This window comes from Halictus rubicundus, chromosome 4 (assembly GCF_050948215.1).
Source record: "Halictus rubicundus isolate RS-2024b chromosome 4, iyHalRubi1_principal, whole genome shotgun sequence".
NCBI lineage: Eukaryota > Metazoa > Arthropoda > Insecta > Hymenoptera > Halictidae > Halictus > Halictus rubicundus.
The window spans coordinates 19,359,913-19,385,400 of record NC_135152.1 but is presented as its reverse complement, the minus strand read 5'-3'; the positions used below and the strand labels follow the sequence as shown (position 1 = coordinate 19,385,400).

Genomic DNA, 25,488 nt, shown 5'->3' with positions numbered 1-25,488 from the left:
ACAACGCAGTTGCTGCGCGTTCAATTTTGACAACAACTTTTGACTTTAGCCTGCTTCGACGCGTTTGCTTCTTCGTGGTGTTTACATTTCTCACGGGCTTGGAGATTTTCGAATTTGGCAATTAACATAAACATTTTTTCTTGCTAAAATGGAAGAACTTTGAAGTCTTATTTTCTTACCTTTTATTGTTTTTTAATTATTTAAATTCTGATGACGCCAACACTCGTACAGATGATGGAGAATCTTTCTTATAATCGTTCGTTAGAAGTAAACGCAATATCCGGAGAAGTTTTAAGGAGCTTTTGCCATACAGTAATAATAATTTCAAAATATATATTAAATATAGTATATTTTTAAAACATAGGTGAAGAAACCGACCAAATTTCGGCATGATACGTATACGAAATAGGTGTTTTCAAAAATATTTTGTTTATTTTAAACCATTCAAAGTCTATTAGCAACGTTCAAATATCATTGTTCAAGATAATGATATACATTCCATACATTCATAAGTATTAATAAACAAGTTGTGTATGATCGTCTAAATGATGAAAATTTTAAGCAGTGTGGTTCGTTACATACAAATATGAGTTCTTAAACTAAAAATAAAAATATGTTCCTAAATACTAGGGTTTATTCATTATAGCACCACTTCTTTTTACAATGTACTCTTATTGGCGAGGAGCATTGCACACATACTTGAAATACAAGACTAAACGTTTCGCTTTACGGAAGAAATAATTGATACAGAAACATTTTATTTGCCGAAATTTGACATCGTATTTAAAATGCTATTGCACCGTCTATTGCTGGTAAAATGCGTGGATAAGGATTTCATCGCTAAACCTGATTTAAACGATCAAGTGAGACAAATGGAGCTTTGAATTGCGCCGCAAGAACTCCTTTTGAAATTGCATTCCTAGACAGAACTCATTATTCTGGAACTAGGAAGCTTTTTGTGGAATCATTGACCTCATCCGTGATGAGGTTCGTTTGATGTTAGGCCGTAGGGACAAGTAATGACGTGTTCCTTATCGCCGGCTTAATTCATGAGACCACCAGACAGCAATCAGTGTGATGAGTGATAACAAACAACGTACCGTGACGTGACTGTTAACGATACTGTAGATCTTCGAAATTATACTCAATTATTTCATGAACAAACGAATTAAAGTGCGTGAGGGCTACTTTCACTAAATCAATGTAAATTACGTGGAACACCAATTAAAAGAAATCGATTTCAGTGCATTTATGCTCATTTTAAATGCTGATTTCACATTTCAGTTTATGCTACATAAATACATATAAGTAATTCAATAGCACCAGTTCATGCCTACTACAATTGGTTCGATTGTAAAGTTCCTTATATTGGTTTACATAAAGTGAGCACAATTCTTGAGTTGTAATATCTTTAATTTGGAGAGAGTACACATTATATATTCAAAACACTCGATAAACAGTAGGTCTTATATTATTAACAAAATAATAAATATTTAATTACTATAATAACAGCAAATCAGTAGCAGTGCGCGTATTTATTTATAAAGACAAGCGAATTCGCCAGTCAATTGTGCAAATTGCAGCATTGTAATCACAGTTTCACAAAAATGTAACAAAACGAGTAAACTTACAAGAGAGGTAGAAAGATTACGGTTTACAGTCTCTACTCGATAAATGTCCCAAATATTTAACCTATAATTGTCCCAGAACTATCCCCACTAGCGCGGGGTATACCCCGTGAGGGGCCGTGAAACTCGAGAGGCCTTGGTCGCCGAGGAGTATAAACATAATACTCTTCTAGCCGATAATTGTCCCTGGCCAGACCCGTGTTTTGTACAATTATTGAGTAGACACAATAGAAATTAATAAAATAGATGCGACTGGCATTTTGAAAAAGGACTAGTGTCTACATGGCACTTCACATTATTCAACGGTGTGTACGCTCATGCAGTTGTTGTTGGAACTTCCTTGTTCATTTATTCTTCAATTAACGAGACTTCATTTCTTGTTTCACGCAACTAGTGAATGCTGGCCAACCCTCGCGTCGTTGCTGCGACTGCAAAAGGTATAAGTTTCATTAAGTTTTATGATCCGTGGTAAAAAGCATCATTTTATACAGAGTTTTATTTCCTTAGTAAGCACATATTCTATTTCTAACAATTGATAGCGCGATTCTAAAATTATGGTTGATATTAGAATATTTGTAATATTTTTAATTTACCTTAAAACCTCTATGAAGTCGATCTTTCATAATCGCAATAAATTCTTTGTAGGACAGCTGTCCGTCGCCATCTTCGTCGAACAACGCAAAGACTGTGTCTATGATGTGATTCGAGAGTACACTTCCTGTACAAATTTTAACAGCGCGTTGGAACTCATCTGGAAAACATATAAAATTAATGGATTACAATTCTAATACTTTTTAAGATATATTATATACCGTCGGTTACTTAATAGATATAAAAATGTATAACTTATAGGTGAACCAACTAATCAACCCCCGTAACATGATCTAATAATTTCTTTTGCACTAACTATTTAGCAGATATTTTTTGCTCCATTTTCATTTAATGCAGTGATTGGAAATTCTATTATCCCTTAAGTGAAGTATTGGAGCTGATGCGGCCGCACGAAAACTTATATTAATAATTGTTTAATGCGATTGAATGTAATTGAATCATTGCATTTTAAAAGTACACTTTGAAAGGCCATTTAGGGTTAATAAGCTATCGGTAGGTAAAGTATCAAGTTTATACTTATTTCTAGTGAGAATTGATTTTTTGAACCTTTGGATATGGGATGGTCCGCCAATGTATACATTCGCATAGCAATGGAGAAGTCATCGATATTGTTTAAGAATTGATAAAAACGTCGAAACTCGTCAAATGTGATACCGATTTGAAGCTCCGTGTTCTGTAGGATCCGGTCCAGATATTTGTCATGTCTATAAAACACAAAATTTGTAAAATATTAACTAAGAAGTACATGTACACACATTACACATTATTATTACTATTACTTATGGAAACAGATTTCAAAGGAATACAAGGGACGAACGGTAGTACTGATGTAGTACTTATGAGAGTTGAACATACAGAAGGGTCGATTTTAATTTTTTTTTTTAAACCACAGGCGCCATTAGCCACAATTAGTTAAATGAGACCACTGAAACCGGTACGATACCTGTCGAATTTCTTTATAGACCACATTCGAGGTAACGTGGAGCACCTGTCAATTTTAAAAACACTATTCTAAATCAACGTTTATTTTATAAATTAGTTTTCAAGGAGTACGAGTAAGTATTACAGGTGGATTCTAAACCAGGGTCAATGACCTTTTAGGCAAAGGGCACTCACGGAGGTGGGGGTAACGTCATTGCATCAAGGGGAGGTGATGTCACTGCGCCAATGGTGGGAGGGCTGACGTCACTGGGTCTATGGTGGGAGGGATAACGTTACTGTGTCAAAAGGGGGGAAGTTGTATCAAAGGTGGGGGGAGGGGCTCACTAATTCGGGATCCTGGGGAGGGGAGGGAGGTGTGTGAATTTAGACAGTAGCTAGTCAGCCCTCCACCTTTGACACAGTGACGTCATCCCTACCACCATTGGCGCAGTGACTTCACCCTCCTCACCTCCGGGAGTGCCCCTCGCTTAAAAGGTTATTGACCCTGGCTTAAGTTAACTCAATTCAAAAAATAGTTTCCGCGATAAAAATTGATAAGTACAGTCAGATTTCATGAAAATGCGGCTAAAATTGCAAAATTTTATAGTCGCCTTGATTGTCTGTATTTTATAGTCAAATTCGAAAATAACAGTATGACGACTAAAATCTCCCATAATCTTATATGTGCTGCAACGTATTTCATTTTGAAGAACATCCCTGACATCGACAGTAAAATGAAATGACTTCGCTATGGTGGATACGTACAGTGAAATTTCCAAATTTTCTAATCAGATCTTGTATTTGACAGCGGGCAGACTTACTCGTCGGTGTCGAGATAGGTATATCGCAGCAATATTCTTGCAAAATCCATTTCAGTGATGGCTTCTCGGCCTTTACTGAATTCGTGGAACTCGAGCTCAAGTACTTCCTGCTGTAAATTCTCCATGAAATGCTTGAAGTCTTCGAATTTCAGCTCACTGTTGCCATCTTTCCCGAAGAAATGTATCATTAATGTTGTATCCACAGCATGTCGGCGTTGCAGACCCTAAACAATTTTTGGTAATTATTTACATTGGCGATTGCCCAACGTTTTCAATGACCTTGGAATGTGTTGTTAAGGTCATCATTCTGAATGTTTAAACGGAAGTTGCCTCTCCAAGTCGATCGACGCGTCGCCTAAACGACAAGCCCAATTTCGGTCCCCTGGGACCGACGTAGCGTTTAACGTGTTCAGAAGTGATTATTTCAATATAAACTCGTCACTTTTTGCAAGTGGCTGTAATAATTTCATCACCTATTACACTGTTTAATGTATAGTAGTTTTTGTTTACTAAGAATTGTATAATATAAACATTTGGACCGCGATATTTTCACAAATACAAATATGTTGAATCGAACGACAAGAAGGTTGAGAAACATTGTTTCAGATTACTGGAGCAGCAACGACTGTACAAATAAGCATTTCGACAATCAGCTAAGTTATAATTGAACATACCTGCTCATCATCAATGTATTGGACTTGAATTTGTTCTGGAGATGTTTGCCTCTCAGTCAAATGCTCCAAGTTCTCTTGGGTTTCGGTGCCATGACGTCCTCTCCAAGCGTGACTAAATACTTTTTCCATCTGTACGGAAACGCGGGACAGAACGAATGATTAGAATTCTCTTTGCTTTTCGATAAAGGGCGTAACCTTTATAATAAAACATACAGATGGATTTGCATAATAGAGAGGCAAAATGGCAGCAATGATTTCAGCATCCAGTGCTAATGGGTCTGAAATAAATGGCAGGAGAGTTAGCATGGCAGTGATTAATATGAACGCACACGTATCATTCTTTTGCGCACTAATAAGTAATCCACAATTTTGTTTGAATTGCGTGGCAATGGTTCTCAAGTGAGATTTCAGGGTTCCAAATACCTTTTGAAATATATACAAAATATGTAGTAGGTGCTCATTTCGTTTTGGAGTAGTGGGTTATTTATTATTACACTTCATAATCGAAATATACAGGGTGTTCGCGGGAACACTAGAAAGCGTTTTTCTTGGAAATAGTAAACATTAGAGTAAAAAATTAAAACGGAAAACGTTATACTATTGTTTGCAAGCAATGTAATGGAGTCTGTACTATTTTATATCATATGAAAGTACGTGTCAAAACGAATTTATTCGTATACGACATAATGACCTTCAAGGTCATCCAAGGTCAGAAATGAAAGAAATAGTTTGTATACCATGTGTCAGTATGTTTACAATTGTCTAGTATTACCGCGAACATCCTGTATGAAAATTTACACTCCACGTAATGGAAAACACTCTTACAGAACAATAGTGTCATGGAACAATAGGGTCCAGTGTTTTCTTTAAGAATTAGTTTTTATGTTTTTATGTGCATTTCTTCAATAACAGGGCGAGGAATTAATTGTTACTTACCCTAATGTAATAATGAAAAATTTACGTCAAGTACTTAGCAACGGGATCGCTCATAATAATATTTTTTTTCATGAAGAATGATTTTTTTTTGGTATGAAAAATTAGAAGCTAATATTTTATGTATGGCAGAAACGTTAAAATGTCCATCTTTCACTTACGCGAATCGTACATTTTGGTTTTATTGCTGGTTACATTTTAGATTTAGATATTAAAAAGTGATAAACGTTTCGAATATTAATTCAACAACGTTTTAATTCGATTATATTTTTAAACTGTTTTAATCGATCTTGAAATCTGACAGAATTATTTGTTTCTATTATTTCTGACAGAAATCTGACGTATACATCTTTTTTTAATTAAGTTCTAAATTAAATTAAATTATTAATTCTGAAATGCAACAATATAAACGCACAGTGGTTAATCAACCATTTATGGTTAAAAAACAGGTATGCGCTGTGATTTTAATTATTACGATTTTTAATTATGTAGTACAGAGTATACGTTTATAGAACTTATAACAATGAAGCAATAAAATAATAAATTCGATAATAAATAAAAATTCGAACTTCCACATTTTAGTTATCCTCCAAATAAAACAAAAAAAGATAATTAATAAGACTGTTCACTTAAACATAATATATGTATGTCCACTATCAAGTAAATAACAATGGAAATCGTAGTAATTGAAATCGTAAGACAATTTAAAAGGCAGTTCGAAACATCGAGAAAAAATTCAAAAAAAAGAGAGAGAAAAAACCAAACCAAAATACACACGTTTTCGTGTACGCAGGAAACTTACGTAAGAATTAGAGACAATTTCTGTTTTCTGGTTTTGATGATCGTTGTTACGAAGTTTCACTACTATCGGGACGAAATGCCCGTCCGGTCCGTATATGGATTTTAACTAGCACAGTTTAATAAACAATAGAAAGTATGAGTGATGTCGATGTCAAACAATAAACAGAACATACAAAAATTTGTTTAACGCACAAACATAAGCATCTCTCACATTTGAAAACAAAGCGAAGATAAGAATAAACGTATGAGTAAACGGCACAACGCTAACTGAAACAATTTTAAGCAATAAACGGAACAAAAAGATAAAAGCTAAAACAAGAAAAGAAAATTCAGAAAGAACATAAATAAATCCGTTGTACTGCAATGAAATTTGCATAAAATCACGAAAGAAAGTTATTAAGAAAATACAGCAATAAGAAAAAAAAAGTCTTTAGCAATTTGGATAGTGGAAATTAATTTTCTAATAACTGTTTAGAGAGAAATAAATATAGGTTACACGAGAAAGTAGAAAGAAATATTAGAATAGGTGTAGAATGATTACACCGGTAAGCGAATTTTCAATAGTATTGTTAGGTTCGTTAGATGTTAAAGTGGGTTTTTCAAAGCGATTAAATTGGGTCTTGATTATTTTGCTCTTTTTCACGATTATGCGATAACTCACTGCACGTTTAGTGTCTTCGTCAAGATGTCGCTCCTTTAGTGTACCGCCGAGTAGTCGTCGAATCTGTGAAAATTAGAAACGTCGCCGTGCAAAATGGTTAAACAATATGGTCACTGCATTGCACTGTCTTCTTCGTCGCACATCATCGTCTGTCTCCTAATTGGGAATTGAATCTTGTCAACGGTTCATCCGCTAAAAATTAGATTCTCTCCGTTTATTCACTTATATATGTTTTAGGAGCTAATCCTTTAGAAGATGTGTAAATAATATAAGGAAAAATGTGACCACAATTTTACTGTTGAAAGATAACTCCTTGTTGATTTATTTATTTTCAATAGTTTATTTCAATAGTTTATTTTCAATCGGATTCAACAGTTTTACTGCATTACCCTTTATTGTGTTATTTTAAGTTTTTAAATTTGACTGTTTTTATTATGAAAAAATATTTGATTCAGAATTCTAAATTTTGTTAATTTTAGTTTGCCTTGTTGAATTAATCTCCTGATTAATAGGATCTATTTTTAAATCATGTGCGTTAGGTTTCATTTATGCATATTTAATATATGTATCCAACTGTTCTATTGTTTTTCCCAGTGTTGAAATGTAGGGTTTCATTACGTTGTGCTACCTCGTATATGCCGATTGCTACGATTTGTTAAAGGGCATGCAATCCTGTAAACCTAAAAGAGATAGATGGAATCTCAAAGACGAAGAAGGTTTGTCAAAGACAAAACTTTCTCCGTATTGTACACAGAACTTAGAAAAAGATTTTTAGAATTCTTTGAAGCTGAAAGGTTGCACACACTTTTAAAATCGTTTAGTCTACTGCATAAATGCAAATAAATAGTGTATTATATTGTAGTTCTTGTAATTCTCAGCAGTTTGAAGCAAAAGAAAATACAACCAATTTAAAAACACGACTCAAAGAGTTTGCTAACTAATCACCCATTAACACAAATTTTACTGCGCATAGTGTAGCGATACATATCTAGTGCAGGAATAATTAAATGAATTTGCATACAAAGCGTGCGCGCAGTAAACTTGGCAATTCAATTTTCGGTTCTGTTCGTTAAAATAAATGTTAGGCACACATCTTGTTATATGTTCATTAGAATTTTTACTCGTAATAGCAATAGCTGAAATTCGCCTGAAAACTTCTGAAATAACAATATCTCAAAATAATAACATTGACTCTAATAGACTATGATGTTACTTGAAATTTTTATTCAATATTTTTACTGCAAATAAAATTGGTTTAGATCTATATAAAAGTCGGGATTTATAAAATATTTTTTATCTCAAAATGATATTTTCATACTTTTGTACTCGTATCAGATGCATGCAAATGATGCAATTTCGAAAAAAAACCTACAACTTCAGAGAAGAAAAATGATAAATGCGAAAGAATGAAGAAACGACAGTCTTACCACAAGAAATTCAGTTTTATCCACCCTTTCGTTTCCATCAGTGTCGAACATGTTGAACGCGATTCGGAAACCTGTCTTCGGTTCTGAAATCAAATTCTTCATCATTCTCAGATCTTAATTCAAGAAGTAAGGGACCCAGTTACTGTTCCTATATTAATACTTATTTTTAAAGCATAATGGGCATTAAAAAAGAGATATTCAATTTTTTTCATTAAAAATCAGTTAATATATGTATATATAGAATATAATATATATCTCTTTTTTAATATTCATTATGTTTTAAAAATAAGTATAATTAATATAGGCACACTAATTTGTACCCCCACTGGAATTGGGTCCCTTACCGTAGAAGGATTTTAAATAAGGAACTTACTCGTCAAAATTGATAACAGAAACAAATACTCCGTATAAGAAATAATTCCTGAAAGTAGAAAAAAGGACAATTATCACATATGTAGGTATATATCGATATTATAAGTCTATTCTGTAACAGACGAAAATGTTTCATGTTTAAAATATTTATGACACATTAGTATCTGATTAACTCGAATCATCACTACTAGTTTTTAAACTTCTATCAATTTATTATAAAGTAGTACAAAATACAGCCTCTTGACTTGTTTCATCGGCAACTAAACTGTTCTAAATTTATTTTCATACTAGTTCATTGAAAATATTTAAAATATAATTCATTAGAACATGCAAGGTTGACATTTAAAAATTTTAAAAGTTAAAATTTCAATCTTGTAAGGCGCCCCCTTACGGGGGCGTCCTGATGTTGCGCGTCACTTGCATCGTGCCTTGAGCCGGCCCTGACTGTACATGTATTATGTGGTACGTATAAGTATCCTACAGCGAATAAGGTAATAAAACAAATTAGTTTGTTATAGGATACCCCACTGTACTTATATCGCGTCCAGTAACGAACGTGGAGTTTACGAAAAAGCATTTCGGACAGCCTAACATTACCCTCCAATTAAATGAAATTATTATCCCCGCTCGGGGATAGGAAATCCATTCACCGGGGAATGATGCATCACATCGTGGGTGGTTCCTCGATCTTGTTTACGGCGACAACGTGACAAAGTCCCGCACTAATTTTCCCCATAATCACGTTAGCCCCGACCGTAACCAGTTAGTAAGGGAAAAGACTGGCAAGGAGCGACGATCGGCATTAGCCACGCTTCGTCGAGTTCGAGGCATTTTTCGGGCACATCCCTTTTTCCCTCGGCGATCCGAGAAACGGGCCAATAACTTAGCCTTAACCCGCGGCTCTGCGAGAATCCCTTACGATACCTAAATTTTCATTCCGCTGCGAACAACCCTCGCGTGCTTCATCATTGTTGCTGACGTAAAATCGATTTTATCACGCTATAACCACTCCATAAAACGCTTTCATCGGATCAGGGAAAGTTTACGAAGCGAAAAACGAACGGAACGGTGAACGGCAACGGTCGAAGATGGCGGCGAGATGAAAACAGTGTGCCGTTGACGGCACGTTTCTCTCGTCAGCCAGACCGTTTCGGATCAAATCACCAGGGATGAAGTTATTCCGAGCGCGGTGTCGGTGAACATCAGAGACGTTCAAGGTGTCACCATTCAAGCTTTTGTTCGACAATTACTTGGCGCTTTGCAAAAGGGCAAACGCCGATTTATACTATCCGCTCACAATCAGACACATTCAAAAACATTCTCGCAGATTCGCGATAAGGTAGAGTGACCACGTTACCGACAAACATAGGCGAAAAATGGTTTTACGTGCCTCAACTTTTCGTCCTTATACGAGAATATTTTTCGCTGGGGAAGGGCTTGTTCGAAAGAGGATGGTTCAATCTAGCGCGCGCTGGTCATGAGCTGACGAGATTACGCAGAGATTTGGTAATATAAGCGATAGAAGTAGGTCAAAAATTGACGATGTGCATGCCGTGGAATCCAAGCATTTTTATACCATTGAATGTGTTTTCTGGATGAAATCGAGAGTGCCGCGCGCAAGAAACAGTCCGCGGCGTCCGAGGCTAAAAAACAATTTTTTTTTTAGATAGAATACTATGTTTTGGAGTCCAATGAGACGCGACATTAAGGTCTTCGGAGGTCAACGAAGGTCATTGATGACAGAACAGACGAAACAAACTTACATTTACAGAAGGTGTAACTGGCGACACTGGGCAAAGGTTACGGGCAAGTGATTCAGCGGAGTGGGGGTAAGTCGTAGCACAGCCATAGCTCGCCAGGTAGCCGTGACAATGCCTGTGAATAAATTCATGCAGCCTTGCCCGCAGGGGCGTGACTTCGTGCCCTCCGTTCTGCGTATGTCCCGGGCAAGAAAATCGTTGCCCGTACGGGCAAACTAAAGCAAACACTATGTGTACCACTCTGTCGCGAACTTTCCTTGAGAGACATGACTTTTTCCAATCCAGTGAACTACGTTCGCTCAATGAGGAAGTGTCCCGGCTAGCGGCAATTCGAATATGCTCCATGCTGAGAGAGAGAGAGAGAGAGAGAGAGAGAGAGAGAGAGAGAGAGAGAGAATTGATATATGTGGCTAACAAGATGCACTTCGCACGTAGCCTCTAGGTGGTTCGTTCCGTGCTCCATAATCGTAACGAACGTCCTTTAAAGCAGAGTAGATCAAGTTGAGCTTGTATATTCGACCGTGAAATTCTGTCTCGCGGACGGATGTGCATGTGCATGTATGCATGTGCATGCGCGGCTCTGCCTTACGGAAGAAAAAGAGAAAGTGGTTATACGGAGGGCGACGGCGCTCGTTTATTAGAGGGAAGTGTGAAACTGGCTCCGTGCGCGATTATTTGCATTTCCATTAGCACGACAAACGTGCGGTGAACGCGCAAAAAGCCAGAAAGATCCCCGAACAGCCACTACGAGGACTCGTTAACGACACGGCCCTGTTATTTTGATCGTCGCAGGGGTGGCGGGATTAATTGCTCGGCCGGTAATCTCCGACGGCTGCGTACCGCGCTCTTGTAGAAACCGAGATCGCTGGGAAATTTTCAAGCAAGAAGTTCGTGTTTTATTTAATACAGGGTGTCCGAATATATGTGACCATCTGAAGTGTACGTCGCCCGAGCGCGCAACCTGAAACCAACTCAAACGAGCAGAGCGAAATTGTAAATGTGTGCTTGCGTACAGGGTAATCTAAAATCAGGATCGAATGAAACCGTTGAAACGTTTAATTGGTTACGGATAGACTGCGGATCTTGGTCTTGGCTGCCATAGGCGTATTCTACGATATCATCTGTAAAAAGAAGTCGCCGCAAAATTGAGTTTCAAGGTGTCAAATTCTTTTTTTTTTTTTTTTGCATTGTATTGTACGCTCCGTATGAATGTGGTGCGAGAGTAAATATTGTCTCAAATGTGACATATCAATTTGATACGGAATTCTTTTAAAACCGAAAGATGATGTTTCGAACCTCGCTTCATTTCCGTAGGACATTTATATGTCAGCCTTTCGACTGTGCTGGCATGAATATACTGATCGATAAAACTCGTCAGGAAATTGTCAGACACCCTGTACAATTACTTTTTTCACGCGGTTCACTTTATGTCGATAATTGAATGCTAATTGAAGCGATTAAATGCAAATCAGTGAAAGATTAAATAGTACTGCATGCATTATTGCTTGAAGGGGCAACGCATAAATTTGACTGAATCTTTTTCTTCCTCGAAACGATATTGAAGATTTGGTCTCTTCCTAATTTTTCAACAGAGAATTATGAACTTGAATACGGAAGATACTGGCACGTAAATTGACCACAGTTCTGTTATACATGCAAAATAATATAGTTGCGTGCGAACTGAAATAAATAAAAAGGATAATATTTCAACTATTGAACTTTTCTTGAGACAAACCGAAATAATTTCAATATACGGTTATTTCTTACAACAATTGGTGTGTACGTCATAAAATCCGATACTTTTATAATGAATAAGGTAATATAGTGTTTACTCTATATTTGTCACAAATGCCTAGCCGATAAAAGTCCCAGAACTATCCCCACCGCCGCGGGGTGTACCTCGTGAGTGGTCGAGAAAGCTCGGGAGGTCTCGGTCGCCGAGAAATGTAACATAAGACGGGTCGGGTATATCGGTGTGAGACCACTACTAATCCAATAACGAAACTTCTTTTCTTTTATTTTTCATTATTTTTTTATGGGACCTTCACCAACACATTCGTGGCATTTTTCTAATGAAAATGACACTAAATGTGATATAATTCCGATGATATTATTATTATATTAATAATAATAATATTTGATTTTAATGATCCAAATTTAATATTTAACACAGTTTTATCGCTTTAATGATAGGGTATCTAATCCTAGTTTACTAATAAGATTTACTAAAAATCAGGTGTCTTATCCAAAATTAGGCTACTTTTAACATCCCCCTCTGTACCGTTTTAAACCGAACGTCGACGAGTAAAAATGGTTCGACTGCTTACCCTTGTCCCGCAGGTTCCTGAACATATGCGGACTTCCATGGCGCAGCGAAGGAATGGAATTTCTCATCACATCGAGCTCCTTGTCACTTAACACGCGTCGCTTCAGTCTCGCTGAAACACCACAGATGCACATTTATGTATATTTTTCGGGAGCGGTTGATCAAGGGATCGTGATATCATTGCGCCGTCATTCCCAGTTTACGTTGGGATTCGTGTACACCGAATCGAAGTTTTCTCGGAATTGCTATTGTTTTTATACAGGGTGAGGCACAAATAATTGCCACCTGGAACAACTCCGACAGTACGATAGTGGTAGAAATGTTTTTGAAACAAAAGTTGCATGGGGCAGCAGGGCTCGTAGTATGGCGTTAGTCTTTTGTTGCTAGGTGGAGTTGCTTCAGAGATATGAAGGTCACCTTTGTTTTTTTACATAGAATGCTATGTTTTATCCAATGAGATGCAACATTAAGGTCAACAAAGGTCATTTATGACAAAAACATTTAAAAGACTTGTTCAAATTAATTGCGTATTCATCGGCAGAGTGAGTTGTTCGCAACGCGTCCATTTGCAACGATAGGTTTCCTTCTTGCCCGATCGAATTCAATTCATACGTTTCCAATTTTTCGATTCTCCAGTAAGAAATTCGTCCGTAAGTGGTTGAACGTCGTAACAGAAAGAAAAAAACGTTTGACATTGATGTTCACAAAAACGGTTGTTTTTCATCACGACGTCGGGCAGTACCGCCTACCACATAATTAAGTATGGGCTGTACCAATACGATGCGGTAGATTATAGCAACACTGTTTAACAAAGCATCATGCGTGAAATATTTACGAAAGTACCCGAGTCCGATTTTCTCTAAATTGTTTTCAGCAGGGGTCGAAAAAGTTGCCAATTTGGGAATTTTTTGGTGGGTTCTATTTCAAAAATTTTTTTACGAAATAGTCTTACTTTAAATGGTCTTAGAAAAATTCTGGAAAATAGCAATTTTATTTTGAATAGAACATTATAAAATATACATTTATCTAACAAAAATATTAATATTATATTTACGGACGTTCACTGGATACCAATTTTGATACTTACATTGGCAGTTACAATGAGATGTCATCTCTTTTTTTACAACATTAATTTGTTTAATTTCAAATCAGCTTGTCCAATAGATTTTGCAAATATAAATTCGGTATAGTTCATATTTTTCATACAAATTTTGAAAGAATAATGATCATAATGTTTATACATTAATACGCATGACTCTTGAGTATTGTTCGTAAATGATTATATTTTTTGGAAGCATGATCATTTCACACAAACTTGAAGCCTCGCATTTGTCTTCAACTTTGTGTGTCTCGTCACGAATTATAATCATGATAGTCCATCCTTCAGATGCTTTACCTTTGCTTTTCGGGATCGCACAATAATGCGTGTCATTAATATACGTTGCTTCGAATTACGAGGGCATTTGTTGTCAAAGACAAAGCGAGTTATTATCGCGGTCCGGCGCCACTATTGCTGACCGTGCAAATTTATTTAATACTCACGTCTGGGTTCGGGTTCAACAACACTGTCGAGGAAGTCCTGGGGCGTCATGTACAGTTGCCCGTCATATTCCACCGATGCAAATTTTATAAATCTGCGTTCTCGCATCATCAGCTTTACTGCCTTTTGTGTCTCATCGTCTCGCTGCACAGTAACATGGAAAAAAGACCATGCCAAACGTCAATTTGTTACGTCAAATTTATGTTGCGTCGTCGAAAGGTACTTCACAGCACAATGTATCTTTCATAATAGCTTATGAGTCTCAATAAAAGGGTCCAATAAAATTGTATTCCTTTTCATAAAATCAATTTAGAATCGTAATAAATGTTAGAAGTTATATTGCAGCGATGCTGGCTTTAGATATTTCTTTGAACGTTACAAGCATGGTCACTAGTTTCAATTGTTTGAAATATTCATCTAAAAAGTATTTGTACACTAAATTTCCAATTTGTGAAAAATCGACGATGTTTAAACTGTGATAATTTCGTAAAAAAAGAATAGTCCAACAATGAACTTGGTCTCATTTTAAACTGATTTTAAATTTTTCCAGAATTGGAAATTTAGTGTTCAAATACTTTTTGGATCTACTGTAATTTCCAAAAGTATCTATTTCAATTATCTTTTTCATCTTGTGCCTGAAAAGCTTATATCGGAACGAAATCAGACGATAATAAAGAGTATAGAAGATTGCTTAGATTTTTTCGAACAAGAAACTGATTTGCTCCTCATTAATTATTCACTTATTAATTTCACGCTTGAAATGCATCCGTAAGTGTGAAGCGTGAAACTCGCATAAATCTTGAACGCGTGAAGCTTACAATATCATAATGGAAATGACTATGCAACTATTAAGTGTGAAACGCAAAGTATGTATATCGTGACTCTTCGCGTGAATTCTATTTTGTAAACGCAAGTTAAATGAGAAAACATAAAGAAACAGGACAAAACTGTAGTTCGTGAAATTTTCGTTTCGAGACTGTGTAATTAGATTTAAATTAATTCTTACCGAGAATTAGATATAAACTAACAAATATTCGATTCTTAGAAATATTAATTACACCACTATGTTGAACAACCTCTCGGTAAGTTAATTGTAACGCGCAGTACACAAGAAGGACCGTCGTATCAGGATTACAAACTTTTGTCGTCGCAGCAATTCAGCGTGCCACCCGTAGAGGTGGAACTACCAATATACTATAAGAACACGACTATGAAAGATTGTCGAATTTCTAGAAGGGCGAGGCCCTTTTGTTGGCCTCTCTCTCGTGGGAGCCAGTACGCCCACTTTGTGGCCGATTACTTTCCTCCTACCTAACCGTTCACCTACACCAAAGCGATATGCGTCTCCCGCGTATTTCGCGACGTAAGCCGCAGTTAAGCCCTGAAAGATATGCGCGCAACGGTCATGTAACGACATGAATTTGCGATCTCGCCGGTGCAGATTGAATCGTTCATTCCCCGGACGCGAAATTGTTGGAACGCGCGACTCCTGCTCGCCGAGCCGTGTTTCAGGGGAACTGATTATGAGTTATCCTCGTGGACGCGCGTGCACACAATTCCTTCAGATTCTTTTCTTCGCGTTTCGTTTCGTTTCGTTTCGTTCAGTGTGAATGCTGCAATAATGCGACACGCCGGATGCCGACGAGTTAACGCAGGACTTCCGTCGCCATTGCAGTCGACTGAATACTTGTCCCCCTTCTTCGTGCAGATTGAAACATCTTCAACCCCTTGCCCTGCAATATCGAGTCAGACTAGTGATGGAGATTCTGAACAGAATCTAATATGATAAATATCTTTTGTTATTTATTTCCTTTAAACCAGAGTTGTTCAGCGTATGCCCGTACGGGCAGCCATTTTCTTGCCCTGGGCATACACAGAACGGTGGCCACGCCCATGCGGGGACGAAGCCACGCCCATGCGGGCCCGAAGCCACGCCCCTGCAGGCAACGCTGCATGGATTAGTCACACGCATTGTCACAGGCAATCAAAAATTCTGAAAAAATTCACTATCCTGTGTGCTATTCGGTGGAATGCTAATGAATTTTTCGTTGAGCAGAACAAAACAAATAAAGCATTCATTAAAACCAAGTCCACCCTATAACTACTTGTCAGAAACTTGTCAAAGAGAGTTTTCTTTGGGGAGCCTGTCGAATGGCGTGATCAAAAATCAATTTGACTTGGGGACACTGTTGACCATCTCATCCGGCTATAGCATTACCAAAGAATATCGTTTGCGCCAAAAAGTTTGACTTTTTGTACCGTTTAATTATAAGACACTTAACTTGGAGGTAGCGAATACGTACGCGCGCATTCCTCGTAATCAAAGAGTTGAATTTCCTGTTTTAAACCAGTGGTACGGGAATTAATATCTTATTAAATTCCTGTACGTATTTTCTACACTAAAAAAAAAAAAAAAATTAAGCGGACACGAATTGCAATGCAATTATCATAACGCAATTTATGTGGACGCGAGTATGCCTGCATGCCTACAATGAGCCAAAGTAAGCGGCTCATCGCATTTGGAGCGAATTACACGTGTAAGTCCAGGAAAAGCTAAAAGCGCTCATTACGGATAACAAAAATGAAACGTTTACTTCTTTGCGCGATGCATCGCGGAGATAGCCAATCAAGGCGAGACCACAAAGTATTGTCATTCGGATCGACAATGTTATTACATCATACGATGATTGTTATCCGTATCAATGCAGTTGCAAAGCCCCTTCGCCTTAATCCGCGTGGCATGTGTATGCGGCACCAATGATTCTTGCCGCTCGACCACGAACCGCCCACTTAAACACGGCAAGAATCATTCGAGCAACATGGCGTCGAACGAATATAAGCGTGCAAAACCACCTTAAGGATCGCCGGCAGTTTTATTGTTCGACGCATTTCCATAAGCGCCATCGTCATCTGATACGGCGTCTTTCGCAAAACTCTGTCCGGTCATAAATCAACTTCTTTTTCCGTGATAAATCGTTTTTACAAAATGGTTTGCACTCGTAATCGTCCCTTCCTGTTGTCGATCAAGATTAACCCGACATCCACAGCCGCTCAAAGATTCGCGAAGAAACGCAATGATCGAGGCTGCCTCCCCTTTTTGTTTATTAACACTTGATCTACCGGAAACTTGTTAACAACCTCCTGCAGCACTGCGCTATATCTAAAAGAAGCTGAGAAATCGTTTTTTTTTCAAAATAGTAACCCTAAAAGGTATAATTAGATTAATTACGTTCTATATATTGTTAGATTTGCCAAAAGTCCTTCCGTAATCTCTAACTAGTCTAATCGTCACAAATATTTTGTTAAAATAGTTATTTAGCTCCCATTTCTTACAATCGAGTTAGACAAATTTTATTTTGCATAAAAATCCCCATATATATATGGACATATAAAACGCTTTTCACAATTACTCCGACACATTATAGTTCTCGTGGCAATAAATTACGAGTATTCTTTCAAAATTTAACGTTAACTGGTGACAGTTGTTTGTCAACATTAATTTATACGCCGGGGATGACAGCTCTACGTCACACGAAGTAATCTCGATGGGTATTTAAATTTATGATCTCGAATATCGTTCCGGCACATTTATCGGTGCCTGAACGCGTTCGTTATTCAACATATAAATAGAAAATCTTAAACTATTTATTTATTCTTTTCTAAACCGGCATGAATCTCTTTCTAATTTTTTCACGAAATAATATATGAAATACATTTAAAGATAAATATGCAAAGCATATGCGTTATGCAAAAAAAATGTCTAATCGCGAAACAAAGTTCTGTCCAGGTCCCATTCGCTGAACTATTTCCTATAAAAATATGCATTCGCATAAACTTCCGCAGTCTGGGTATTGCAATAACTACGGTCTCTGGTTTTCGCGTTTTCCGCGGTGAAAAACTAAAACGTAAGGTAGTCCGTAGGCGTCGTCTATAGTTTCTTTGAAGCGTGTTAAACCCTGGTCAAGGTCAGCGATGGGACGAAGTCGGTACAACCGAAGGCTCTTACGAAATAACCTTCGGCCCGCGGTATCCAGGGCCACGATCTCACGATTCTTCATTCAGAAATACATCAGTGACAGAGGCGGCCGGCTCTCTCGCGAGGGAAAGATATTTCCGCGAGAATGAATTTACGCGACGGCACACCCATAAATCGTTTCGTTTCTTTCCGTGGTTAATGCGCGGCGCCGGCGATTTATGGGATACCAAACGCCGTTAGGTCTAATCTTCTCGTTAGAGAGTCGAAAGAGCACCGAAGGTGCCGGTGCCTTTGTACCGATCGCTACCGGGTGAACTGGAGGACCACCGCGGCTGCACGCTTTGGAAATTAGGCCTCCGGTAACGTCGCAATATAAATAAAATTCTCCCTCGGTTTTTTATTTCGTTCTTTAACGGCCCGCGTGACCAATAAAATTTTTATATTTGTCTATCAGCGCCTAACCTAATTTTTTTTCGTAGAATAGTTGTCCCATTCGTTACAGGATAAAAAAAAACAATAATGAGGAAGATAGATCTACAGCGGAGGTTACAAGGTGATTGTTAGTGTATTTCAAGCGACATTTGTTATTATCGTACCGACTGTTGGCTACCTGGTGGCCGATATTGTTGTAATTAAGAGTTTGAAGGTTAAATGGTATGCAGTCGTTCTTAACCAGTTCTTAATCATTTACATGGATGCGAAAGAAGTTTCTAAATTTTCGATGGAATATTTATTTTTCAATAAAAAAATTGTCTTGCGATAGATGTAATTATCTATATCCAGAAATTGAAACACATTTTTCAAGGGGGTGTCGGTTATTGGAAAGAACCACTGTGCTAGAGGTAAAAATAGGGGATTATATCAAACATTATATGACATCAATAAATGAAAGGAGTTAATAAACTATATTATGTCTGTTTAATTGAATTGAAAAAATATGAAGGAAGCTGTAAATATAAACGAATAAAACTGCCTAATACTAACCAAGGCCAGAGAAAGGAAGAATAATGTTTTATTGTAGGCCAGATCAACTCGCAATATTCACGGGTTGTCACATGAGGACTTGTTTGAAGAATTAAAACATTTCAAAAGTTAAATAGCGTACTATAGGTCCGCGTACATATAATTGTTTGGCATCGATGGTATTGCCAATCGATACAATCATTTTTCTAAGGTTATTTACTTATTTAACACAATTGTTATTAATGGTTTTTAAATGATGATATAAACTTCTAATTCCCGATTAGCTGATCGCTTGACTTGGTCAAGGAACTATTACATACTGAATCAGCAAATCTTCTATTACGTGCACAAACAGTTAAGGTCTTCAATATACACAGTTACGATCTAAATATACACAATTAAGAACATATTAAGTTGAACGGAGCGAAGTAAAAGATCATTCGACTATGTTAAAATTACCATTAATCTTACTGTGCTTGGAAAATGTGTTAAATTTCGCCTGTTACTTTCACAGAGTCCCTATGATTCATAATTAATCATAATAATTCGTTACTGAATTTGCGACACGAATTCTGTAATTACAATGAATGAACTGTATCGAATGATGATTGTAAAGAACGATGAAAATTTATTTCCTGTATTAATACTATTTTTTGTTGAGTTCATCAATTTTGGAGATATTCAACAAAATAGGGTATTCATCCCCACTTTCACGGGCTACTTCCAGTTTCTAAGAAGGAATATCAACCGAATAAAGGAATGCTTTTAATATTTCCAGATATGGTGCCTCTCCACAGTTCTGATAGGAGATACAGAAATTATGACGATGTCCTTTGTTAGTTCTAAAAGCTACCATGAAATATAGTCCTGATTTATGATAATGACGTTACTGACAAGCCAAATCAGAAGATAAATCATCATTCGCTAATAGTCCTTCTGAACCATTCTTGAAATTAGATTTGACGGTGTAAAATCGACGACCAATAATAGCCAGTAACTATCTAACTATCCTCCGTGGTAGGTATACCTCATTATTTGCAGGTCCCGGCGCGAACTAACCAAAGCACATCGTTATTTGCACGTGTTTCTACGACATACATCGGGGAGACTCTTTTTGCACCGTTCACTTTTACACAGTTCTTGTCAGCACGTTTCATTCAGTTTCGCGTGACTTTCGATTAATAAACTGTTGACTTTGGAAAAAATATTATAGTTTTTTCATCTTTCATGTGCTTATCGAATCAAATTAGACTGCGGCCCTTTATGCAAAATCAAAAATGAATCGGTAGCATGACACGGGAGCCTGATAAAAATTTCTTTCTTCCTTCAATTACCTTGCTAAGCTGAAACTAATAAGTGTCTCGAAATCTTTTTAATACGGCCACTGCTTCAAACAGTACGTACTCATAAAATCCGCAGTCTAGTTGTTATACAGGGTGTCCGATAAAATTTCTACTTCCTTGAAAGGGCTGATTGAACAGTTTCTACATACAACATAGTTATCTCTTGATCTCTCTTTCGAGAAAGAGGGGATCGTCAAACAATCGAAGAAGAAAAAAAAATAAGTAACATTTTCTGTTAAACCAATTGGCACGTCCGACGTAACATCGGATGAGGACTGTGAACACACACCTATCACCGTGATTACCCTAAGTTTTCAGTCGGAGTCCCTCGGTTACGACGCTTTCCCGGATAATGCGTCTTCCTCGACCGCCTGGTCGACGAGGATCATGGCAGTCCTAGCAGGGCGAAGAAGGCAGTGTTAATTTAAGCAGGATCACGCTCGCCCGATCAATATTCCGGGCAAGTCGGTTGGTGCCCTGGTAGCTGCGTGATGCCGGGTTAACTAACGTCTGTTGGCACATCCTCGCGTGTCTACCGGGGCCCCGTAGAGGGGTGTTAGGTTGGCATGTTAGCGGTCCAGTGTAATGACAGGAGCGGTGAACATTATGCTAAGTGCAAGGTATCCGACTTCCTTCCTTTTTTCCCCCCCGTTCCATCGGTCCCGGGTGTCCTCTTCTTTCTTTTCTGAAGACGACGACGATATCTCCGCCGCGCCGTGGTGATTAAGGCCCGTTTCATCCGCACCCGTAAACAACCGTGCTTGGCCCCTTCCCACCCCTCTTGACCTCTCCGCCCTCCGTTCGCCGCGGTTGTTATAGTTTTCAATGAAGAAGCACGCGACGCGAGCTCTCTCTCTCTCCCGCGGGAACGATTTTCTACGGGTCCTTTTGCCTTGTCCTCTTCTAGCTATAGCCGCGAGAGGCGATCGTATCTCGGCCAGATCGGGCCCCGGGTCTTTCGAGATTTTTAAGGACATGGTGCCCCCCGATCATTCCGCGGACGATGCCTCACGGGGATTTCGCTGTTTGGACACGGGCTTCTCTGACATTCAATTGGTGGGACAGCGGTGGCGGTCAGGAGGACAGCAGTCGTTTCTTGCCTATAATTGTTGAGAGATTATGTGAAAATAATTATATACGAAGACGATGGAAGAAATATATTTCAGTATAAGAAGACGTTGCCGGAGGTGTCCACAAGACGGGCGCGCAATTAGGACTGATGCCCAAACGCGGCGGTGCGTACCTTCATACCCGAAGGGAGGACGACTTGCTACAAAACCATGCTGGAATCAGGTATTTCCCAATACAGTGAATTCTCGATATATGTCAACAACACGGATCTTGCCAGCGTCGTGTATCGTCCACGAGACATACCTGACCCGTGTTATGTTTACACGGGGTATGTCTCGCGATAGTGGGGATAATTCCGCGACGTTTATTATCCAGGCCCTGGTGACATATATAGAGAAATCATCTAGGATGTGGGGTTTTACACAAAGTACAGTAAAAAGCCTAATGTTTTATTTTGGCAATAATGTCGCGTGTCCACATTATGAAATATTTCAGTGTCTCCGACCCGAATGAGATTGCCGCTATGCGTTTCGCAGGACATATACAGGGTGAGTCAATTAACCGTACCACCTGAATTTACTCGCAACCTACCAGACACATCAAATAATGTTTCGAACAAAAGTTGGACACGTTTTTAATGTGTCGAAAAACAAACATTGAAGAAGAAATGTGGTGACGATAATTGTCGGTAATAATGATTTTATTCTGCTTTTTCTAATTCGTAGACTATATAAGTGCATAAAATGGCACCAGACACATCAAATAATGTTTCGAACAAAAGTTGGACACGTTTTTAATGTGTCGAAAAATAAACATTGAAGAAGAAATGTGGTGACGATAATTGTCGGTAATAATGATTTTATTCTGCTTTTTTTTAATTCGTAGACTATATAAGTGCATAAAATGGCAGTTATTATTATTCCGTAAGCTTCGAACGAGGTTGAAATTTTCTGAAGAACAAAGGAAGTCCTGGAATTTTGTTACTTTTATACGTGTTCCCGCCATGGTTTAAACAACGAAATCACAGGTTGCGCCTCGACTGGTTAATGGCACGTTAATTTCCGAAAAAAATCTCGACACCGGACACATAAATATTTGTTTTCTTCGCTTTATCGCAATCCTTCTCCAGCAACGTCGATAATAACTATTTGTACGGACGAAAGTATGGCGAAAATGTTACGCTGCCACTTGAAAATGAAAGGTACGCGGCTGATCGCAGACCGCTAGGAAACTATCCCAAACACCTGCCCACTATCTGTGCACTAATGTCGGAGATTCACCTTAGCGTATAATGCAATGGTGCTTACTAGCGATGGAGTCAACCCTAATACGCTTTGACGAATCAATAGTATGCTAATAAAATAATTAGATTGCGGAGTTTCTTAATCTGCTATTTTCACAGGTTATTTTCTGAAAATTGTATTAAGGGAAAGATTTATAAAAATTTCTTTTGGAATAACCATTGGAAATATGGAACTATGCCGTTTTTTGAATGTAAACAGATAGTCAAAGGATCAAATTATTAAAATATCAGACATTTTGATATGATATTCCAGTTTGATGTTTGGATACCAGTTTCTCGGATCAGTTCAGAACAACGTTTCTGATTCTGGCATGTATTCTGACATTACTTACGATACACTTGATCCCATCGCTAGCGATCATGCATCGATGTAGATACTTATGGCGGAGCCCGCTGGCGTCGAGATTGCGGTAAGAAATTGAAATCAGATAACAGGCTTCCATCGAAATGGTACCTTACTCTGGGAAGATATTTACATATGGATATTTGGACATTAAAATCTGTTACACATTTAGCACCACACTTAATTGTAATAATGATTGTTCAATTCGGTTAAATGTTTAACAATCTATGATTTTTCGAACATTAATTTTCATTGTTTGTATTTATGTTGCGTTCCAATAACAATTGATTGATTTATCTGATCCATGGAATTAAAAACAAAACGAAAACGAAAGAAAGAAAGTCAGATGTAATTTTAGAAAATAAAAAATCATTCGATGTCAGTGCAACTACCATCAGCTTCACAGAATCGGATTTAGCATTTGTTAAAAACATTATAATTCTAGACCGAATATTTCACTAAAATAGCCTGTAAGAAAATATTTATTTCCAGGAAATATAAAAGAAATTTTTCAATGGGGGAAGACTGGGTTCGTCGATTTCAGTATCTCATAAAACATTTCGCGGTCATTCGATTCACATTTTATAGCAAACTAATGAAGTTAGATTTATAGGTACATAAAACTAATCGATGGGCCTTTGCGTTTTCAGTTTCCGAGATATTCGAGTCGATTTGGTCTATTACAAAGCTGACTTTCAGGGGTTTGTTATGCGTACATTTCATTTGATGAGTGGCACATGAAAATTATCATTATTTTTATTGACAGGAATGCCTTTTTTGTGTAGATCTCGGAATTAGAATTATTAGACAACTAATGATAGAGCGGACTCCAGTGTGGTTTCACTTGGAGAAAGGAATGCACTTATATCTTTACGATTTTAATTTTATCGTTTCACGCTAAAACGTCAAGATCAATATTTAGGCTTTGATGAACTCGGAGTCTCAATTAATAGCTGTCGTAAACAGGACTGCTTTGAGAAAGGTTTTAAGGAGTTCAAGAAAATGGTCTATTATATAATAGATATGGAAGCCTAAATAGAAAAATGGATTTTTACTTCTCCATAAAAGTGAAATTCTTCTATTACATTCAGCCCCTTCTTAAATGCAGATACAATACTGTAGTAAACTGTTAAATGTAAATGATTATGTTTGCATGGTTTTGTTGTATTTGAAGTTCTATTCTTCATATACAAAATTAAATAAAATATACGTTCTATATAAAAATCAGATGTAGTGTATTTAACAGATACTTGCACAAAGTGCACTTGAAAGTTTTTGAGCTTAGACCTTGAAGTTTCTTTTAACACCATAAAGTGTAAAACCCAATAATATACTTTGATAGATAATTTATTTACAATTCGATTGACATCGAGATTGCAGAACACCCTTTTTTTGTTCGAACAATTACAACTTATTTCAATAATTTGAATTTCCAATGGTTTCAGATAGTTCTATGATATGCACCTATCAAGACACGTGGAAAAAAATGATTTTTGAAAACAGAGTAATGTATATAAACCTTTAGCACGTTCCGGACGGAACCGGCAGATCTATTGTTGTTTCAAGATGAGCAGTTAGGCGTGAAAAGTACATGAAATCCGATCTTCGAAACAGCAGTTTAAGAGATATATGGGGAGATAAGGATCTGAAATGCGCAGTCAGGGTCGTATAAAGGAATACGTTCCCCCGGGAGAAAATTCGCAAAATCTGTCGCGTGTCCGAATTCGAATTTGCTTTGCACGTTGAATTTGTTTTGGTTTTTTTTTTCGAAATGTCAAAATGAAATTTCATATCAAGATATTGAAACGGAGCCTTAAAACGGAATACAGTATACGGCCCTGACTGCTGCGACACCAATCGGTGGCTCTTCCTAATGCTTCGATTTACGACCCAGGCGGAGATCTGTTTGATCTTTTCGTGAGGAACGTGTTAAATACAGGGTGGTTCAGCCGGTGGTGAGCGTGCCTCCGAAATTACCTGTAAACTATTTGATACACGAAACGAAGGTTATAC

At 37.6% G+C, this 25,488-nt stretch overlaps 1 protein-coding gene across 3 annotated transcripts in view; it reads right to left on the bottom strand.

Annotated features, from left to right (window-relative positions):
• Positions 1-1,392: 1,392 nt before the first annotated feature.
• LOC143353718 (calcium uptake protein 3, mitochondrial-like) overlaps positions 1,393-25,488 on the bottom strand; it is a 28,522-nt gene continuing 4,426 nt past the window's right edge. Inside the window, exons 2-12 of one of the 3 annotated variants that reach the window (XM_076787242.1) lie at positions 14,479-14,620; positions 12,938-13,048; positions 8,852-8,899; positions 8,479-8,561; positions 7,052-7,114; positions 6,392-6,496; positions 4,657-4,785; positions 3,983-4,206; positions 2,787-2,944; positions 2,222-2,379; positions 1,393-2,056 (exon numbers count right to left, since the gene is read on the bottom strand). In XM_076787242.1, the coding sequence (XP_076643357.1) occupies positions 1,988-2,056; positions 2,222-2,379; positions 2,787-2,944; positions 3,983-4,206; positions 4,657-4,785; positions 6,392-6,496; positions 7,052-7,114; positions 8,479-8,561; positions 8,852-8,899; positions 12,938-13,048; positions 14,479-14,620 (1,290 nt within the window). In that variant the 3' untranslated portion in view covers positions 1,393-1,987. The remainder of the gene's footprint in view (positions 2,057-2,221; positions 2,380-2,786; positions 2,945-3,982; positions 4,207-4,656; positions 4,786-6,391; positions 6,497-7,051; positions 7,115-8,478; positions 8,562-8,851; positions 8,900-12,937; positions 13,049-14,478; positions 14,621-25,488) is intronic. The other 2 variants (XM_076787243.1, XM_076787245.1) reach the window with 2 other exon arrangements.